Source organism: Megalops cyprinoides, chromosome 12, assembly GCF_013368585.1.
Source record: "Megalops cyprinoides isolate fMegCyp1 chromosome 12, fMegCyp1.pri, whole genome shotgun sequence".
Classification (NCBI taxonomy): Eukaryota; Metazoa; Chordata; class Actinopteri; order Elopiformes; family Megalopidae; genus Megalops; species Megalops cyprinoides.
Window position 1 is genome coordinate 5942852 of NC_050594.1, and position 20136 is coordinate 5962987.

The window sequence follows — 20136 nt, forward strand, 5'->3', positions numbered from 1 at the left end:
TTGAAACGATATCCCCATCATCAAACAAACTCAATAACCCTCAACCAGTCCCAGAGATATGAGAGGAATGGTTCACTGGTTCAACTGGTTCACTTCATGCCTAAAGCAGATCTAAGATTGTGTTACCTATGGCCTGTCCAAAATCCAACCACATAGTGTAGTTTTTTTTCTGTTCCAGGAAGGGTGGTGGCGGCGGCTAATGGCAAAAACTATCACCACGAATATGGCAATCATTCTAATATGGCATATATGCACAAAAAATATTTTAGATTTGCATTTTGAACTACTTATTAATGCTAAATCACTTAAATCTCTTTCCAAATCCTTGCAGTCATTAACAGTTAGTTTGCAATGAATGGTACCGTGTGTAAACCAATCAGCTTGACTTCCTTAGATGCATGGGTTTGGTAATGGACAGACCATTGATGTAGTTAGATATCTGACTTAGGAGAGGAGGAGAAAAAAATCTTATGATTGTAAAGTAGATGTTTTTACCATGTGGTTTGGCTCACTAATCTTCTACGGTATTTTGGAAATGGAATAACTATTTTAGCCACATGTTTTTTTTTTTTAAGTTTTGTGCAACCTATGTATGTGGATTAGTTCTCTAAATCCTCTAAGTAAATGTGTCATAGGTCTTTCTCATGGATTGACGCGTTTATTGTGAGATGACATATTACAGGCATATTGCAGGAGCATTGTGAAAATATTACAGTCTTCACTGGTATGGACAAACAATTACATAAATCACCGGAATGAAATTACAGTTGTGCCGTGGACCTTGTATTTTCTCATCTTTTTACAAACCATGGGATATCTCAGTTTTCTTAATCAGTGTCAGTTTTGTAATTGAATGGCCACACCCTCCAATTAAGAAGACATAAATTACAGAAGCAGTGTAGGAAGGTCAAAGATCAGTTTTTAGACTCCTTTTAGCTATTTTAACCTCATTTATTTGTAGTTTTTATCCTGTTGTAATTAAATGAACGTTTTTATTATTTTCTGATATTCTTAAAAACCTAGTAAGAGTAAGATGTTATTTTTAAGTCTATTCACGAGCATCAAAACATGGTAACAAAATAGCTGGTAACACTGAACGACCACAAAGCAAGAAAACATCCGTGCATGTTGCACATTTAATAATACCTTACGTTTGCGGACTGGAGGAGAGTGTTAACAAGACTATGAGATCAAAACTGTGACAAAACACTCTAAATTGCGTCAGATTTCCCGTCGCGTTCACAGTAGAAAACACTCCCTTAAAGAAGACGTGATGGTGTTTACTTATGTAGGGTACAGTTTAACGTAAACCCGAGGGATTGACAGTGTTTCGTGGACGGAGTTGAGAAAGGCTGATTATTTTCTGTTAACGCCCGGGGGTTCAGCGAATCAGTGACGCGCGATCGAACGCCTCTGGTCCTCCCTTATGTCTCTCACATGACCCGAGAAGCTGGGAGACGGAGCCGAGGCGGCGTAATGTGCTCAGCGTATTGCGCGGAGATGGTTGAACGGGGCCGGAGCGCCAGCATGTACTTCATTTATGTGGTGGGCATTTGTGTTACCCTCGTCAGCCGGATCAATGGACAGACGGGCAAATTGCCGTGGACGCAGGAAAAGGTACTTCCGCCTCTCTGTTGCTTTTATAGTGTTTATAGTATGTTATTTGGTGTTTAGATTGTTTCACAACTGCTTCTTATCTTAGACTTAAAAATGCGGAAAAAGTCAACCATGCAGTTGTGGATATGGTATGATCAAATCTAATTTATTTTGTAAATGTTTATTAACTTAACAATGTTTTCATATGAAATTATTTTACTGTAAAATATCAGTCATTTTGCTCAGAAGTGTACACGGAGAAGTGAAAATGGGAAATGCATTTATATCTCCCGCTTCCAAGAAACATCAGCTGTTTTTTTCCTGTAATGTTCATTTAAATAAAAATCTGCATTACCCCTTCTGAGGAAATTGCCTCACATCTTAAAATTAATATGGTTACCATTATGATTCATGTATTTTATAGGGATATATATTATAATCACATCCTTTTGGTCATTATTTTTAAAACATTTCTTCTGTGTGCATATGGCCGTAAAGCTCTTAATAGTTTTTGACAGCATAAAACCCTACAATGACTTTATAGGGAATATTCTCAAGGCTGTTTCATCTGTGAGAGGTGTGGTGTGAGTGCTGTGAATCACTACATTTCACACAGGCTGCTTTACCATACCGATCCCCTGTGCTTGTTTTTCGTCTTGTCTTCTTTTTGTCTTGTTGCTATGGCAGCACTGTCTTCATCATTGATCTACCAATTGCGGATCTTGATATTTATAGATCCAGAGAGGTAACCTCTTAACTCCTGAGTTGGTCGAATCCATTCGAATGCACCGGTGGTTTAAGGTCTTGGTGATAGGGTACAATAACCAATATTCTCTTGTTCAGTGTTTTCAATTCAACTGTTGATCTCTCCCGTGTTTTCAACTGATAATGTGATCTCTGTGTGTAAAGGGAAGACCTGGCACTTCACTTCATTGTATGCTTGTGTCCTCTGTAGCCACGCTGTAATATCTGTAGGCTGAAGACTCTTTGAATGGAACTGATGAAGTGATCACTCTTCAAGTCATGCTCTGTTGTTTTCTTGAAAATTACAGGTTGAATTCAGTTATCATGGGGAATGCCTTTCCTCATGAATAATTTAATGAGCATAATGGGAAAAACCACCTCCTTCACTATTTCTTATATAACCCGTAAGATATAACATACAGCAGTTGCGATTTAATAGTAGAATGACCATGAATAATGTTAGTAGGAACTGCCCTGAAATTAACACTCGAGATAGTGGTCTGCATCAAAACTGAGAGGTAAAATCACATGCCTTCATTTTCACCGTGAATCCAGCTGCAGCATTCACACACCTTTCAACCAGGAAATCTGCGATCACCTTTTGGCCTGGGCTTCCAGGCTGCCGCTGTTGCTGTCATTCCCAGGGCTGCTGTGATGTGCACGGTCAGACCGCACACACACACACACACACACACACACACACACACACACACACACACGCACAGGTGACGCTGTCGGTGACCTTTCGGTGCGATTCCCTTCGGCAGGCACAATGACGCTTCCCTGCCATCTCTGAGCAGTGGTGTTACCCGTGTTGGGCAAGAACAAAACTTGCCAATCTCTAGGACACAAAGGGAGCCCCCCCACACGCCCCCCCCCCCAAGGGTGGTCACTGAGCTGTCAATCAATTAGCCGCTCTGCCTGCCTCACGATCTCCACGACAACCAGGAGCGGCCGAACAGAAGCGTGCAACCTTTGAGACCAAACACGCATAGACTTATCTCCAAAACAGTAAAAGAGGATCGATGCTAGGGCAGGCTGGTTTTCGGAGTGGCTCTCATCTAAGGATGGATCTGAATTTGCTTTCTCCTAAACAAGGGTGGCGGAGCTCAACCCCCTATTTTTCGCCCCCCCCTTCCCCTTCCCTAGAGAGTCTTTTTTTTCTTGCATCCCAGAAAATTGTCTTAAACATAATAATTGCAACCACTGCATGTTTTGAAAGACTTGCAAGCCTGGTCTTGGAGCAATTTTCCACCGTGGTGTGCAGTTCCGTGCGTGTTTTTGGTCGACAGAGCAGATCACTAAACAGATTGCAAACCGACCCCAATGCCGTATGTGAAGGAGCTGCCGGTCTCAGCCAGGGATCTGACTGATGCAGTCAGACCCTAACAACGTCTGCAACCACAGCACAGATTCCAGAGCTGGTCGTTACCTGTCTGTTCTCAGCAATTTACCGTCACAGTGATTCTAGCATACAATTTCAACCTTTTAAAAGATGTTTTTTTTTTCACTGGCGAGAGCGTTCTTTACAGAGTTAAAAACCTCTGTTGGTTGGTTACAACATTATGTTTTGAAACTATGATTAAGTCTAAATGAATGCCCTTGGGCTAAGCATGCATGACTCAATGTCTAAATCACAAGACAACAATCTCTCTCTGAAACCACAATTTCACCCAAACTTAATGTATCACCCCAAACGTGGGTAAGAATGAGCTAATTCATCTGTATAGCCATTGCTGTCCCAGGGCTACTGGCCATTTGTTGTATTGTAAGATTAAACAGAAATCTAACATTTAGATTTGATGAAATATCATTATGTGCCCTACTTCCCTTGCGTATGGGTTTTACCCGTGACTGTGTATGAGGACATGGGAACATAAAGTACAAGAACATGAAGTACAAGAACAGGCTCTTTAGACCACATCCAATCATCACTTGCCTATGATCTGGAGGAAATGCATTACTGTGTCGAGATTTTAATTTTGTTTTGGGGGATTGCAGGATGTCTGACTCCAGTATAAATTCCATGTATGTATCACTCACTGTGGAGAAAAGTATTTGCCCATGTCTGGGTGAAATTCAGTTTCATCTATCTTCCATTTGTGCTGATTCCTCTGATTCCGCTCCCAGAATTTAGCTTGTAATACACTCCATGCTCAACCTTTTGTTTTTTTTAAATCCTTGAGTCAAATCGCCCATCATCTCCCTCTTTTTGTTGAGACCAAATAACTAAAGTGCCTGAATTGTCTGTTTAAGACCAGGGACCAGTTTTTTGCCCTTCTGGACTTTTTGTATAGCTTTTATCTTTATATGTAATGTGATAACCCAAACCGAATGCAGTATTGCAAAAAATGTATACAGCACTGAATAATTTTAGTATAATTGCCTCTTTGCTAATTTGTAAATAAATGATCTAAATTAGGCCTGTAAGAACTCTTGTCTATTCAATATTCCATCAAGGCCTTCTGGCTTAGTTCCTCTGGATTTTATTTATTTTTTTCTCCCAAAACCTCAGTATCTCTCATCTCAGTGTTTTTGACCTCTTCCAAAGGACGCCTCTCTCTGTTGGTCTGCATTTGTCACCTCTTTTGAGGTAAAGCTGTCAGTGATTCATTCAGTCATTGTTGGGTGTGTATGTGATGTGTCTGTTGTTTTGATACAGAGCCTCCTAAACATTCAGTGAAAATAATGTCCCCTCTGGCCTTTGCCTTTAGGTAAATGTTAAATATATATTTTTTTACCGCTGAGTATATTCCCCAGTGGATGAATTTATTTACATCTTGTGCTTTGTGAAGCTGCTCCTTCCCCCATGCATTCTTTCATGCATATGTATTTATTCACTGTAGATCTCATAGACTTCATACTCTTTTTATCTCCCTATTGGAGTCTGTGTATGCGTTGTGTGTTGAGAACACAACACAACACGCTTTCTCACTCACAGTTCCACTCTCCTAAAGGTGCTCACGGGCTGCACCATTCAAATTTTCTCTCATCTGCCTAACATCGGCCCGTCTGAAACGTGAAGGCCTGCTGTTACAGGAGGTGGCTTTAATTGTGAAAGCCTTTGTGCGTTTTGAGAAAGTATCTTATCCAGTGCTTTGGGAGTGTAAATTGGTCAAGTTGTGACATGCCTTTGGTTATAATTCATTTGACATTTTGATGAAAACATGTTTCATATTAAAATCTTTTTTTTTCATCATTTGAGATGTTGTATTAACTGGTTACTGTGATGATGTCTGTTGCTACGTGATGTGTATGGTGGAGTTTTGTTTCATTCTGAGGGGGAGTAGAATGCACTACAGACAGTGTACCCCAAAGTACACTCTCTGCTGCAGTATACCAGATTACATTTGCAAATGCTCGTTCTTTGAAAAACATTCATAGTCCAAACATATAGAGAAGCTATATTTACAATAAGCTGGCTGTGTGTTATTATGTGAAATTTGAATGAACGTCCCATTTAGTGGTACGCTAACCTCAAACCACAGACAGAAAGGGCATGACCAGTTAACATTGCATTCTGGGAATGGTAAGTATGCAGCACTGAAGTGAGATGAAGAATGCTGGGATTTAACTAAAATATTTAGAATGTCAGTATTTTAATTAATAATACATATATGGAAGCTGGGAAAAACCAAGCCTTTACAAAGTGTCTCTTATTTAAAGAAAGGCTGTGTAGGACATTGGTAAGCAGCAGCGCTCATAACCAAAAGGTTCCTGGTTGGATTCCCCACTGGGCCACTGCTGCTGTACCCTTGGGCAAGGTACTTAACCCGCAATAGCTTCAGTAAATATCCAAGTATATACGAGTGTCTGCTAAATGACAATAATGTAAAAAATGTAGAAAATGGAGGTTTCTCCACCGCAAAATGAGCATCCAGCTTTTCAACACATATATCCACTCTAGCCATAAAGAGGGACAAAGTACTGCACTACATTTCAGAATTTCAGTGATGCCATGCTTGAAGAACAGACATGGACACATCGCCAAGGACCCCATGGAAATCCTCATTAAACAGATATAGTTAATATGTACCCTTCTGTGTAAGAAGGCTGTTATTTTTCTAATGATACTCCTCTTCTGCTCTACAGAGAGCAGTGTTAGACTGCTTAATCCACGCAGCTAGTTGTGACCACTGCCCTAAAACAGACTGAGTCTGTCACAAAAATTAGATCTGATGAATGTAAATGAGGCCATTAGAGTTTCTAAATATAATTAGGGCAGGAGGGGTTATTTAAGGTGAGACACCTGCATGTGACTTGTAATGTGCAGCTTTAACACCACTACATGTAAAGGTCTATTTCTGAGCTGTGAAATAAGACAGGACTCAAAAGTTCGGGGTCTTTTTTTTGTAACGCAGCCCAGAGCCCCATTTGGGTGGAGATGTTCACACTGAATCAGTTCTCGATTGGAGCCATACAAGGACAAGGCATCTCTTTCTTTGGCATATTTCATCTCCTCATGAAGCTATCTCCCAGTGAAGCCATATCAGTCTGGATTCAGCCTTTTCAGCTTTGAATTCTTTTCTGCTGGCTGATACAGCATGAATGAAGAGCAGTGATTAAGGAGAGAATGCACCAGGGGGTGTGGGAGGAGGAGCTTTCATGTTGGATGTAATTAATTAGGAAATCCCTCTTTTGAGCCTTTCAGTGTCTGCTCTGATCTCCCCTGCTACTCCTCCTCCTTCTCCTTCTCCCTGTGGGTTGTTATTGCCACAGTATGTCTTTGTACAAACCCACTATCTCAATTTAATCAAAGGGGTCTGTGTCCCCCTTTAAGTGAGGGTGTGACAGGGACAGTCTTCTGGTTAATAAATTAGCCCAACTCACGGAGCTCTGAGCTCTAAGATTAATTAGATAACAGCCTCTAACAAAGACAGCTTTGACCTGTGTTTAAAAACACAGCTGTCTCACAGATCTGAAAACGAATGATTAAATTGTTTTGGGTTTTTTTTCTTTATTAAATGTGGGATGAGCCGCTATTTAGCGTATTAGGTCACGGCAGAACATGGTGGTTTTGGTTAGTCAAGGTCTTCGCCGGGATAAGCTTGCTCTGTCCTTTGCAAGCAGGCAGAACCAATGGTGATTAATGGGGAGATTAGGGAGCGATTAGGACTGAGCAGTTTAAGCGGAAACAGTTTAAAAGGTCTTAGCTGGTAACGAAATATGTTGGAACAGCTGAAGCCATGAGAAGCGGCTCTCCCCGCTGTAATCCCTCATTAAAGTTCCCATGCGGAGGTGAGGAATCATACGAATGCGCTTGCTGTCGCTTGCGGGAAGTGGAGAACACAGCTGAAGTATCAGTTGGGATGCGGTCGCTCCATCTTCTCATGGGCTGTGGAGGATGTAGGAAATGATCGAGTCCTTGAGATCAGTTATACCCGGGGGAACACACCTCCCTCCAATTTTGTGGGGGTGCCAGGACCCCTAAGGAACATTAGGGACATACTTAGATCTTGCTTCTGTGGCAGTGTAGGGTGGTTGTTAATGAAGTGGGTGTATAACACGGAGAGGCTGCGGGTTTGATTCCCAAGTGAGGCGCAGCAGCGGTACAGTAGAGCAGTGTACTTGTTCTTCTGTAGTGTACAACCTTAACTAGTTCAGTGAAAGTCGAGCTGTGCAAACATATTATGCCAGATGGGAGCTTTATTAGTTGCTCTAGATGAAGGCGCCATAAAAGATAAATATAGAAGAACCAGGAATTAATACAGGGTGATTATGTACAATTATTACAACCCTCTGGAACAGCTCTCATCCAGTAATATATGAACATACAGTGCTCATGTCCAGTGCAGCAGTAGCCAAGATGCTGCAATTGCAGACAAACCCCACTACGTCTGTAAAGAACAATTCACTCCAAGAAACAAAAAGGCGGGGACCAAACAAAATTGCACATCTGTGTCAGCCTACAGCCCTGGCCGTCACAGAGTAAAAACCCCTGTGATAATGATTATAGGTTCTCTCTCGGTGAGAATAACTTTTACCACAGTAACAGTAAGGCTGACTCATTTGCTTATTGTTTGAGGCATCCCCCAGTCCCAGGGCTGTGATTATGATGAGAGGGTGGGTGAGAGAAGTTTTCCCTCTGTGGCAGTTTAAGTTCCAGCTAATTCCCGATGACTTTGCGGGGGAAGTGGGAAGAGGCTGGGTGACAGTTGCGTTTGTGTGCTGTTCCCTCAGCTGTATCACAAGGCCAGCATCCTGAGCCCTGCTGACATCACCAAGGTGCTGTCGCACACCAACCTGGACCGCATGTGGCAGAAGGACCTTCGGCCGATGCTGGTGCCCCGGTACCCGAGCTCCGCCGGGAGCCAATCAGTGCAGCAGGTCAGTGTGGGGTTGAAATGGTGGGGTATGGCAGGGGTGGTGGTGGGGGGAAAAAAAGAAGGCCACGTTGCCCAGAAAGAGGACACAGGTCCCCCGTCTGCAAGTTTCTCCAAGCTCGGTCACAGATCCACACACACACACACACACACACACACACACACACACACACACACACACACAGGCATGCACATACACATACTTGCAAACACTGTCATGCACAATGTGCAGTACAGTGCTTGCAGTTTGCCCCCTTTTCCATGCAAAAGTCCTAGAGGTTCTTCAGCTCTCCCATAGGATAAATATTTCACAAGACGCAGTCTTTCACATTCACAGTCTCATTCATGCTTTCAGCTTCGCATATACTGTGTATTGCTATCCTTTATCCTAGCATTTTAAGTGTGGTTTGCAAAAGAACTTTTTTTATTTTAACAATTGTATTTAAGGATGAAATTTTACTTTATAATACCTGTAGTAGTTTTCCTCAGGCTGTAGCTCCATCTGATTAAACATGTCAATGTTTTTTTAAAAAGTTCCATTTGAATGAACATATTTAACAATGTACTTATGCTTTCAATGTTATGTACGTACAGCAGTTTTCCAAACAAGGTAGCACCAGCTGATTTTGAAATGGCTGTGTTTTATTATTTGAATGTGTGTATGGGCTTTTACTGTGGATTTTTGTGTAACTGCAGTAAAATTCCTAACGCTTCAGCACCAGCTGGTCAGACCTGCCTATAACCTGAAAGTATGTATTTAACGATGGACCTTCGCTCTGGCTGCGCTTGCCTCCACAGCACATCCAGAGCACCCTGGGGGCTCTGACGGCAGGCTGGGCCGTGGAGGCGGACCCCTTCCAAGCCCACACCCCGTACGGGGCCATGACCTTCACCAACATCATCGCCACCCTCGACCCGGCCGCCAAGCGCCGCCTGGTGCTGGCCTGCCACTACGACTCCAAGTACTACCCTCCGCAGTGGCACGGGCGCGAGTTCCTGGGTGCCACCGACTCGGCAGTGCCCTGCGCCATGCTGCTGGAGCTGGCCAGGGCCCTGGACCAGGAGCTCAAGACGCTGAAGGTGAGGAGCACCCTGTCGGTGGTCGACTGCATAATTTTCCCAGGGACCTGCATTCCCAATAGATCAGCAATTAGAAGACAATGTCACTGAAAAGAATGCCCTACCGGAGGAGTTATTGATCTCTCCCCACTACACAGCAACTCTGGACCAACAATCTGGCAACCTTCCCGCCTCTTGACTGCCCAAACTGCCACCCCCACTCCCTCCACCAGAGCAAAAAAGAAAAAAAAGCCTCGCTCGAACCATCCCATCTACACCCAGCCTGTGTGATAATCAGACCAGCACACAGCAGTAAACCAGAGCACCGAGGGCCATCTTATGGGAGATAATAATAATAATTACATTACATTACATCTTAAGTGATTCATCTTTTAGTTATCTCAGTCAATTAATATGTATGATTAACTGGAGCTTGAAATTAAATCAAAGTTTATATTATATTTGCATTTAGTAATTTATCAGGTCTTATACAGAGCAACTTCTAGATGTAGTCAGTAAGCACATAGCAAGGCTAGATATAATAGCATGGATATGGAAATCATCCACAGGGCAATTGAAACATTGGCACTGCCTAAAATAATGCCACAGTCAATAGAGGATTTTGAGGATCACACGCAAGTATTTTGAAGTGAGGGGATACAGCATAAACACGGGAAAATATGCTGTGTTAACAGCACACTATAATCATATTATATCCAAGCAGTCTGGAAAAATTTGGAGATGAACCCTTAGGAGTGTGTTTAGCTGCATTCACCAAGCGACATACAGAGCAGGGACCTGTGGCAAACACGGCTGGCAAACATTTTTAAATGCTCGGCACGTCCACCTTCATTTTCATACAGAACATCCGCAGCTGCATGTGAATGTGTGGGTCACTCCACAGAGGGGTGGTGCACTCCCTCACAATGAGGAAAGACAGTCAGTCTGATTTTCACTATTGAATCCAGGGTGGACATGATTTTCAAACCAATGAGTAATTTTCACAGCTTTTTGAAAAACACAGCTGTGTTTGATTACATTCCGTGTAGTCTTCCACACCACCCCTGCAGCACCTATATGACTGTTTCCCTTCTGCGCCATCTCCCGGGCCTCCTACGATTTTTGTGACGTTGCTTCCCAATGTCTACCCAGCCCCCGTGGTGGGAATTCATCAGAGGCCTCACAGATCAGTCCATAAATCCATCCCATAATTGAGGGAGCTGTACGTCCCTTGTGTGGAAACGCAATGTGACAATCATGGCTATCATGAATGAATTCTCAGGGGAGCTTTATCTGGGGGTGAGAGCAAAATGGTGCTGTAATGGCAAATAGCAACAGTTGCGGAGCAGTTTGTTAAAAAAAAATTAGACTTTGAGTGGAGGCACGCTGTCACCAGAATGAAACAGCAGCTTGTCAGGGAATTGTTGTAGAGGACATATTTCTCTGTCTTCTGAAATGTGGTGAGAATGAGTCACTGTCAGTTGCAGTTAATAGTACCAAAAAAAATGGTTTGACACTTTGAGTGGTCCTCTGCTGTGCCCTGATTCTGCAGAAGCAGCTTGTCTATAAATGTTGTCAAGGCAATATGGCAGAGCGTTCTGTATTGGGACCTCTGACCAGGACTCCCGGGGGGCAGATTTTGAGTGACGGGGGTGATGTCAGGACGGGCCGAGGGGACGCACATGTATGACACTGCTGTCCATGACCCTGACTGCCTCTGGTGAAAACAAGCAGAACTCAGATTAATCATTTCCAGAGTTCACGTCTGTCAGTGTCAGACAGTACAAGAGAAGTTAGGCCTGAGGAGGACTGTTATAAACGTGGGGTTTGATTGTTCTAAACGTGGGATTTTCTTTTTCTCACGCCCTGGAAATGACGGAGGAGTTATTTTCAAAGACTGGGTGCTCAATGTGTGTTTTCCTAATATATTCACAGAGTATTCATAACGTTTCATTTTGTCAATTTATAATTTTAAAGTATCATTTTAATTTGATGAAAACTTGTTAAAAGTTAAGGCTGTGCATAATCAGTAAGTCCCTGTTTGAAAAACAGATTTATCAATGATCTGTATTGTCCACAATCTAAACAGTAATATCCCTCCTGAAATTTTTTAATTTGAACTTGAAACAGTACAGCATGCTGTAATGCAACTGTAATTTAAGCATACTGTGTGGACTACAAAAAGAAAATCACATTCGAGTTGGACTTACAGTGCAATGCCTTGCTTAATCCAGTAGATGGCAGCACATGTTTTTTGACTCCTTTGCTGCAAGTCAGTTTGGCAAAACAAGAAATGCCAGTGCCTTACAGTTTTTAATGGGAAAACATATGCCAGAACTATTCTGGTCATTAACAAATGGATATTGCTCATCTTTTCTTTGCTTGCTAACGGTGTGCGTTTGCCCCACCCGCAGCTGTAAGGAGTGAGCGGAAGGTGATGACCGTGCTTTGGTTCCCCTCTCTCACAGGGCTCGGGGATGGATCTCACCTTGCAACTGCTTTTCTTTGATGGTGAGGAGGCGCTGTTCCAGTGGAGTGCCTCCGACTCTCTGTACGGCTCCCGTCACCTGGCCCAGAAGATGCAGAGCACGGCGCACCCGCCCGGCGCCACCAACACCAACCAGCTGCACGGCATCGTATGTCACCCACGCCTGCGTCGCCATGGCTGCAGCCGCCATCGCCCCGGTCATATGATCCACACAGCAACCACACAGCATCAGCATCGCTGCATGCCCCTCCCTCTCACCCTGACATTGTCTTTCACATTGTACTGCTCTCTGTCATCTTTACCTCAGCCCACCTTCCCAGCCCTGATGGGTTAACAATTTAAACAAGCAGATAAGAAGAAAATGTCTGCAATATAGTGCCACAACTTCTTTAAAAAGTCTCTTTTATATGAGAAAGTATCAAATCAAAAGTCAACAGTATTTTTCAATGTATGTCAAAACATGTCCATTGTATGCATGCAGCACATACCATATAACTGAAATGTTAAAATATACATTCATCACTTTTGAAATTTTTCCTTAAATTTCTATGCGCTACCCAGAGACAAAGACCTTATTCACTCCCTAATGTTTAAAATCATCAGACTTCATTCCTAGAGATATCTGGCTTGCCTCCCTACCAGAGACCGGGGTGTCGAGTGAAGCAAGATATCTTTTCGTTTATATTTTGCCCTTGCCTGGTGCCCCGTTATCTTTCATCCGAGTTGCGCCGAGATGGCGATGGATTTGTTAAACAAGCGAAAAGGAGATATGATAAAATGGAAAGATACGTTTTGCTGCACTCCCGGCTGCACACTGTCTTTGAAGGCGCCGTGGTCGTCCAGTGAGGTCGCGTCCAGGGTGGCTAGGCTAAAGGCACAGTGTGACGTCACAGAGAGATAAGCACATGATGTCATGCGTCTCTTCAAAGACTCATGGGAGGAGGCCGATAGCCCTTATCTTAGCGCTGTTTCAAAGTTCACACGGACCCCAGAATTCCCATGGCATTGCACACAAATGGATAGGGTAACTAACTTATTAAGGTCAAAATAAGGTAACTGAAGAAGGTCAAAGGTCACATATAAAGAATAAAAAGTGCGAGCAGCAGTGTAGTGTAGGGGTAACGAGCAGGGCTCATAACTGAAAGATTGGTGGTTTGGTTCCCTGCTGGGGGACCAATGCTGTACCTCTGGGCAAGGTATCTAACCCAGAATTTCCTCAGTAAATATCCAGCTGTATAAAAGGATGACATGTAAAAACTGTGACCTGTGTAAGTTGCTTTAGATAAGGGCATCTGGTAAATGACAAAAATGTAATATAATATGAAAAGAAGCCATGTGTACATCCACTTACCTGATGGTGATCGCGGAGGTCAAAGGTCAAACATACCTAGGTCCTCCTGCTGGTGTGCTCATCCCCCTGCAACATTCTCTTTCTCCCCCCTCTGCCAGGACTTGTTTGTGTTGCTGGACCTGATCGGCGCCCCAACCCCACGCTTCGGGAACCAGTTCCCCAACACAGCCAGGTGGCTGAGCAGACTACAGAACATCGGTGAGTCCCAGCCCTGCTTAAATATCTGGTATTAGCAGATCTGTGGTGTAAATGAAGCAGGTGGGGCTCTCAGCAACCCCCCCCCCCCCCCCATACAGACAGTGACCGTACCATCTGCTTGTTGACCTGTGACCCCTCCCACAGAACGCCGGTTGCACTCTATGGGGCAGCTGGAGGAACACCCGAATGAGGTCCAGTACTTCTGGCCCGGCCTGCCAGTGGGTCCGGTGGAGGACGATCACAAGCCTTTCCTGAACAGAGGTAAACACTCCCTCAACATCCCTCCACCACTGACCACCAGTCTCACCCCTAACCAGTGGCGTCGTTAGGTCCGATCATTCCGGGCTATAGCCCCAAATATTTTAAACCCTAGCCCCGAATATTTTCGCCATGAAAAAGGAGGTGTTTATAGCAAAGCAACAGACAGACTGTGTAACAGAGCAGAACTTGACTTGCAGTGTCCGAAGGTGTGATAATATTTATTTATTATAAAGGTAGATTTAACCTCCCCTCTACCGATGCCTATCTCCCTTCAAAAAAAAAAAGACAAGCCCCAGGCAAACTTGACTTAGCCCCGGATCTTTTCAATAGCTAGAAACGTCCCTGCCCCTAGCAAAGTAAAAATGATTCTTCTGTCTTTGCGTGGTATTTGGCGCTGGCTGTTTTTAATGAATAGAAATGCTCTGTGGAAATTTAGTAGCTAGCGTATCATGTGGTTATCACTAGGGGGATACTGACATGTGTGAGGCAGGCCAATAATTTAAAAAGCTGCTTTCACTCACACTCATTGTCTACGTATTTCTGGGCTGGGGGTAGCAGTGTACATGTCTACGATAAATGCAATTCGTCGTCATTGAGGAGTGGTACTGTAGAGGGGGGGGGGGTGTCCAGGAGCCTGGTGTTTGTCTGTGAGTTCGGAGAAGCTCTGAAACTCTGTGCTCTCTCTCTCTCGCAGGGGTGCGAGTCCTCCACCTCATCCCCACCCCCTTCCCCGCAGTGTGGCACACCTTCGACGACAACGAGCAGAACCTGGACCGGGCCACCATCCAGAACCTCAACAAGATCATACAGGTGTTCGTGCTGGAGTACCTGAAGGTGTGACACCTGGTCGCCCCGGCATCACGGCCTCAGAGAGCCAGCGGCCTTCCATGCCTCCTGCATACTGACTGCCCATATTTATAACACACAGGTGTTTTAGGACGCGCTCTATTCTCTCTTTGTCTTCTCTGTATATCATCTGCAAGGCTGCCACTTTGTCATGGAGGGACACAGATATCACATATCCATATTAAGTTACAGTTAGATGTTTCCCATGACATTGAATATGGTCAGGAAAATAATAAAACAATTATTAGGTCTTTCATTTCACATTGGCTTCAAAAAATTGTAAAAAAAATTCTCATCTCTTGCTGAGAACGGAATTTCTGCTAACAGCTGACTCGTGCTTGACTTCTTGGATAACACTTATTGCATACTGTGGGGAATGTACATTGAATTGCTTTTGAAGAGTGAAAATAAATTTTAGTACCAGAAATGTAGAAGCCACACGGCTGACTCTCCTGCAAATAGAAGGGTCTACTGAACAAACAAAGGGAATATTTCATGAAAGTGCTGGATTGATCTTTTGTACCATGTGTGCTGTTCCTACACGTTAGACACTAAATGTAAGTTGCTCCAAACATCTTGAATGTACTTTGCATAAACAGTCTCGCTGATTGGGCAGGCTATCAGAGGACCTTGTCAGCTACCATAGCCTCTTGGGAGAATAGCAATACAATTGAAATCTGTTGTCGCCTTTTTAACTGTGCCCATAATAGCTCTTATGTATGTACTGTGAGAATATTTTTGTTCTACAGAGATGTCTCGGGGGATGAAACATTGAATTAACTCTGACAACCTGATGACACACAACATCTTGTTTCAGAACAGGGTAAAGCTATGACTGTGATTAGGTCATTTTCCAATAAAAATATTAGCGTCAGTAGTAGAATTTGCAGATGATATCCTGTATAAACATTTCTGTATTCATGTGAATAGACTTGTATTAAATGAGTACTTTCCTGTGATTTATTATGTATCAGATGTATTCTGTTTGTGCCAAAAAAATGTGTTCCAAAAGTCCGCCTGCAGTGTCACAAAGTTGTTATGAAGAGGTGCCTTACAGTATATTGTTCTCTGCCAATATTGTAAGCGTGCCATAATCATAATCTGGGAGGGGAGGGAAAAAACCCCCCAAAAACTAGATTAAAAAGCAAGAGGATAAGTAACATTTCTTCTCCTGGCCTGATTTACGCATGTTATATCCATTACGTTATAACAATAATGTTTATCCTCTCAGTGCTAGCCTAGCACATGGAGCTGCCAGATGATACGTGTGGGAGAACCATTTGGTAGAAGGTGTTTTTTCTCCCGCCTCTCTGATTGGATGGTTCTGATTTTGATTCTAATGGGAAGGAATGCCACGCAGCTGTGTCCAACGCGGCGGCCTGTGACCGAGTGCATTCCAGGGAAGCCGCACGGCAACACGTGGTCGTGCCCAGAGACGGGAGGAGAATCCGTCTGTCGGGTGAAAGCTCTGCTTTGCTGTCGTGGGGTTACATGCCCGGACGCCGCCGTCACCGTGACTAACGAGGTGCAGTGCATCCTGAACTGGGGGAAGAACCTGGGGAGGTCAGGAAATTCCTCCAGCTGGGGGGTTTACAGACAGGGCTCAGGTGCAAACCTCCGGGAAGGAAGCGAACGTCGCCAAACAACAGCCGGCTGTTTTCAGGTTTTTCCAGCAGTATGATGGAAACTGCAGCTACTTTCCAAGGATGCCGCTAATGGTTCAATATCTGTGTAGCTAATCGCCTAGCCCCATTGAACGTGCTCTTGTAAGTCCCAGTGGACAATCACGTCCAATGAATGCAAATTTAAATGTAACATATGAATGCCGTTTCTATGGCAATGCAAGACAGAATTCGTTGTGTGGCAGAATGATACACAGCAATGAGGTCACCTAATTTGTGTAGGGGGTTTGACGGAAAAGAAACAATACCTGAAGTTCAAAAACAAGCATCTCTGTCACTGCTGTTTTCCTTTGACGGTTGGGGTTTGGCCACCTTTGGTATTTCTGGGAGAGGAAGAGGAATGTTGCTGTTATTCAAGCGGCCCGCCAGAGCAATGAGCACCGAGGGCTTTTTTATGTAAGGAAGTGTGTTTCTGTGTTCCTATTGAAATCCCTAAAGCAAACAGGAAACAATGACCACTCTCTGTTATTCTCCTCACCTCTGTCCCATGCTTAGTTTAGCCGGACTGGATGTGAATAGGTGTTTCCCCAGCATGCCTGGGGCCGGGGTGAAAGGGATGGGGAGCCGGGGGCTGGGGGGCGGGGGGGGGGATGAAGGCCCCCCTGCAGGGCTACCAGGACTGGTTCCCAACCCTGTCAGGAAGTTCCCTGCTGGACAACAATCCCATGATTCACTAATCCCTCTGGGACCCCCCCCCCCCTACCCGTGCTGAATTCCAGCAGCCCCTCCCAAATACCAAAATCCCCTGGATTCACTGTGCTGTTCCCCTGTGCGGACAGAATTCCCATGGTGTATTCAGACGTGTCTGTGACACCCGGCTACCTAGCAACACCCGCTGACATCAGAGAGGGACCTAATTCATTAAACGAACCTCACAACCACTGTCGCTTCAGTGAACATCTCATTGTGGCATAAGAGGTCAGAAAAAAAGAGCCGTTAAATGTAAGCACATTGACCTATGGCACTACCATTTGTGAGGGCGTAGTTGCTGTTGAACCTTCTCTTTCTGTACATTACTGCTCAGGCTCTGGTGTCCTGTATGCTAGCTGTGGTCTGTAGAGCAACGAGTGTTCAAATTGTTTAACTATACTGGGCTAACAGAGTATCTGATTGATAATAATCTCATTGTGAACAGCCATCTTTTACAGTAACGTTGAACAAAAAGCATTTTGGGATATTGGCAGGCAGTTCTGCTTTTATTCACAGCGGTAGATGTCCTCACACCCTTGTCATAAAATTGAGCCACACGCCACTCTGAGTGAAGAGCGGTTTCTTATTAATGTCTGTAAATGATCAAACTAAACTACCTGTGAAAGTAATGAAAGGAAATTCCCCCTTCGGGAAGTCAACAATTCACTGATTCAGTGACATCATATAAATGAATTCTAGCCTCAATACCAGTCAACGAACGGTGTGTGTGTGTTTATATTAATGTATTTGATTCTTTTGATAGAGCGTTAATAAATTTTGGTAATATGTAGAAGCCTAACGGCTGCCTCTAGTGATATTTTGTAACCTTGCGTAATGTGCCCATAGATTAAAAACTCAAAGGAGGCTGCCCTAAACATCTCGAAAGTACTTTGGATAAATTATTCTGCATTTGTTTGTATTAATAAATTGGCTGCAGCCCTTTGCGTCCAACGTCTAATCGTTATGATCTTTAACACAATTGTACCATGCATCTGTCTGTCTGTCTGTCTCTACACATGTCCTTCCATGGCATTTATGTTCCAATCTTTTTTTTTTCTTTTCAGAAGGAGTGGATGCACTGCCTACCTACAATGCCCTGCACTCCTTTACAGTTCAGTAACTATCCCCCCCGAGACAGAAACAGAATCTGACACAACGGCCTGTTTTTCCCAGCTCAGCAAACCACAGGGCATTGTGCTAATCTGATGTGGGAAAATTGGGATTTCACACCCTCTCAGGCATACCACACAGTGACCGTAACTCACCCTTGCAGTTTCCTTTTATTTGCCATAGACTGTTACAGAGTCTATGGTGTGACATGTGTGTAATGTACCCCCGGCCATGCCACGCTACAGGTTTGTTTCTTTACATTCCCTAGTCAGCAGATCCACTGTTACTCAGTTGGGGCGATGTTAACGCGTGTTGTGGACGTCCTGCAGCAACCCCAACAGGTTTTCTGGCGCCCAACTGTTCACGATAGCTTCAGAATCCAGACATAGTGAAGCTTAACTTTTCTGTCTTATTTGTTGATTCACACCCAGCCTGCCCAAGCACACAGACAGTGCTGCACCACCACAGAGCTGAACATACCGCACCCAAAAGAGTGCACTGAAGGACACATCCAGCCAGAATTCCCCGCACATTAAGTCTTACATTGTAAATTACATTTTTTTTTTTTACAAATACACACATTCCTTGTCTGACACATTTTCAACTCATCATTTTGAAGCTCTGTGAAGCCATAACGAGAGAATTTCGGGAAGACTTTAAGGTCCTCGGCCGTGGCAGAAGCATTACCGCACAGAAATTATATTTGTGGGAATGGTAAACCTGACTCACCCAGAGACAACAGCATTGATCCATAAATTGGCTGTTTTTTTTTTTTTTTTCATCTGGAGCAAAATGCTAAAAAAGCCTATGTCACACCTTTTCACAAAGGTCCACCCACTGACAGACTAGGTTCCTCCATCCAGCTGAGTCCCCAACTGGATGGAACAAAGAAGTACATGGGATATTACAGCTCCCCACCTGTTAACAACAGAAATCCTCTTGTAAAGACTGTTTAAAACTACACATTTTCCTAAATTTCCAGCTTCTTCCTTATGCTGAACTGTTTGGCCTTTCTGTGCCGTACGAACGGAAAATGAAGAACAAAACAGGTCTCACCTGTGCCTTTCATCCTTGGGCTAAATCAACATCCCAGATCCTGCAGTTGGAAATCGAGGAACAAACTTTGCGCTGGAATTAAACATGTTTGGTAACACGCCTTGATTGCTCCCTGCAAGTTCATACACTGAAGACTGCTGTGTTTGAACAAGATGAGAAAAGGAGAAGCAATTTCACTGGCTAATGTGGTTTGCAGTATTTTATTGTCTGGTGGTGATCTGATATGTTCTTATGTATCATTACTGGCAAATTACAATCTGCAAACAAGGTGCAGCAAGTATTTGACTCATTGAAAAGGAGTTGGGTGCCATCTGGATTTAAGGATTTAAGGATTCAGGGAATCAAACTGGCTTTATTAGCATGATAGGACTTATTGTGTGGTGTCTGTTATTATTGTGTATTTTGTGGAGAATGCTCACAGCCAAGCCACCTGTCAGTGGAGCTACATGTCAGAACAAAAAGGCACCGTATCCATCTGTCTCTTTCAGGCAAGGTTTTTTTTTTTTTAGCGGGCATGATTCATTCATCGCTTCTGTCCAGAGCATTGGCGCTCTCTATATTTAGCCTTGCGGACCTGATGCGGTTTGACACTGTCACGCCACGCGGTTGTTGCGCGAGCGTGTGATTTACGCTGAGGCTTGTTACGTACGAAGCGCCTCGTTCAGAAAACTGAGTGACGTGAGCTACACGGAAGACCAACCCATCTGTCAGACACAAAGTTTACAGACACGT

The 20136-nt window shown here is 43.9% G+C and overlaps 1 protein-coding gene across 1 annotated transcript; it reads left to right on the top strand.

Annotated features, from left to right (window-relative positions):
* The first annotated feature begins 1294 nt into the window (after positions 1–1294).
* Positions 1295–15975, top strand: LOC118787057 (glutaminyl-peptide cyclotransferase). The gene is made up of 7 exons (XM_036542467.1): positions 1295–1617; positions 8521–8667; positions 9462–9743; positions 12191–12358; positions 13660–13759; positions 13904–14020; positions 14715–15975. The coding sequence occupies exons 1-7, from the start codon at positions 1438–1440 to the stop codon at positions 14858–14860; spliced, it is 1140 nt and encodes a 379-aa protein (XP_036398360.1). The 5' UTR covers positions 1295–1437; the 3' UTR covers positions 14861–15975.
* The last annotated feature ends 4161 nt before the right edge of the window (positions 15976–20136 follow it).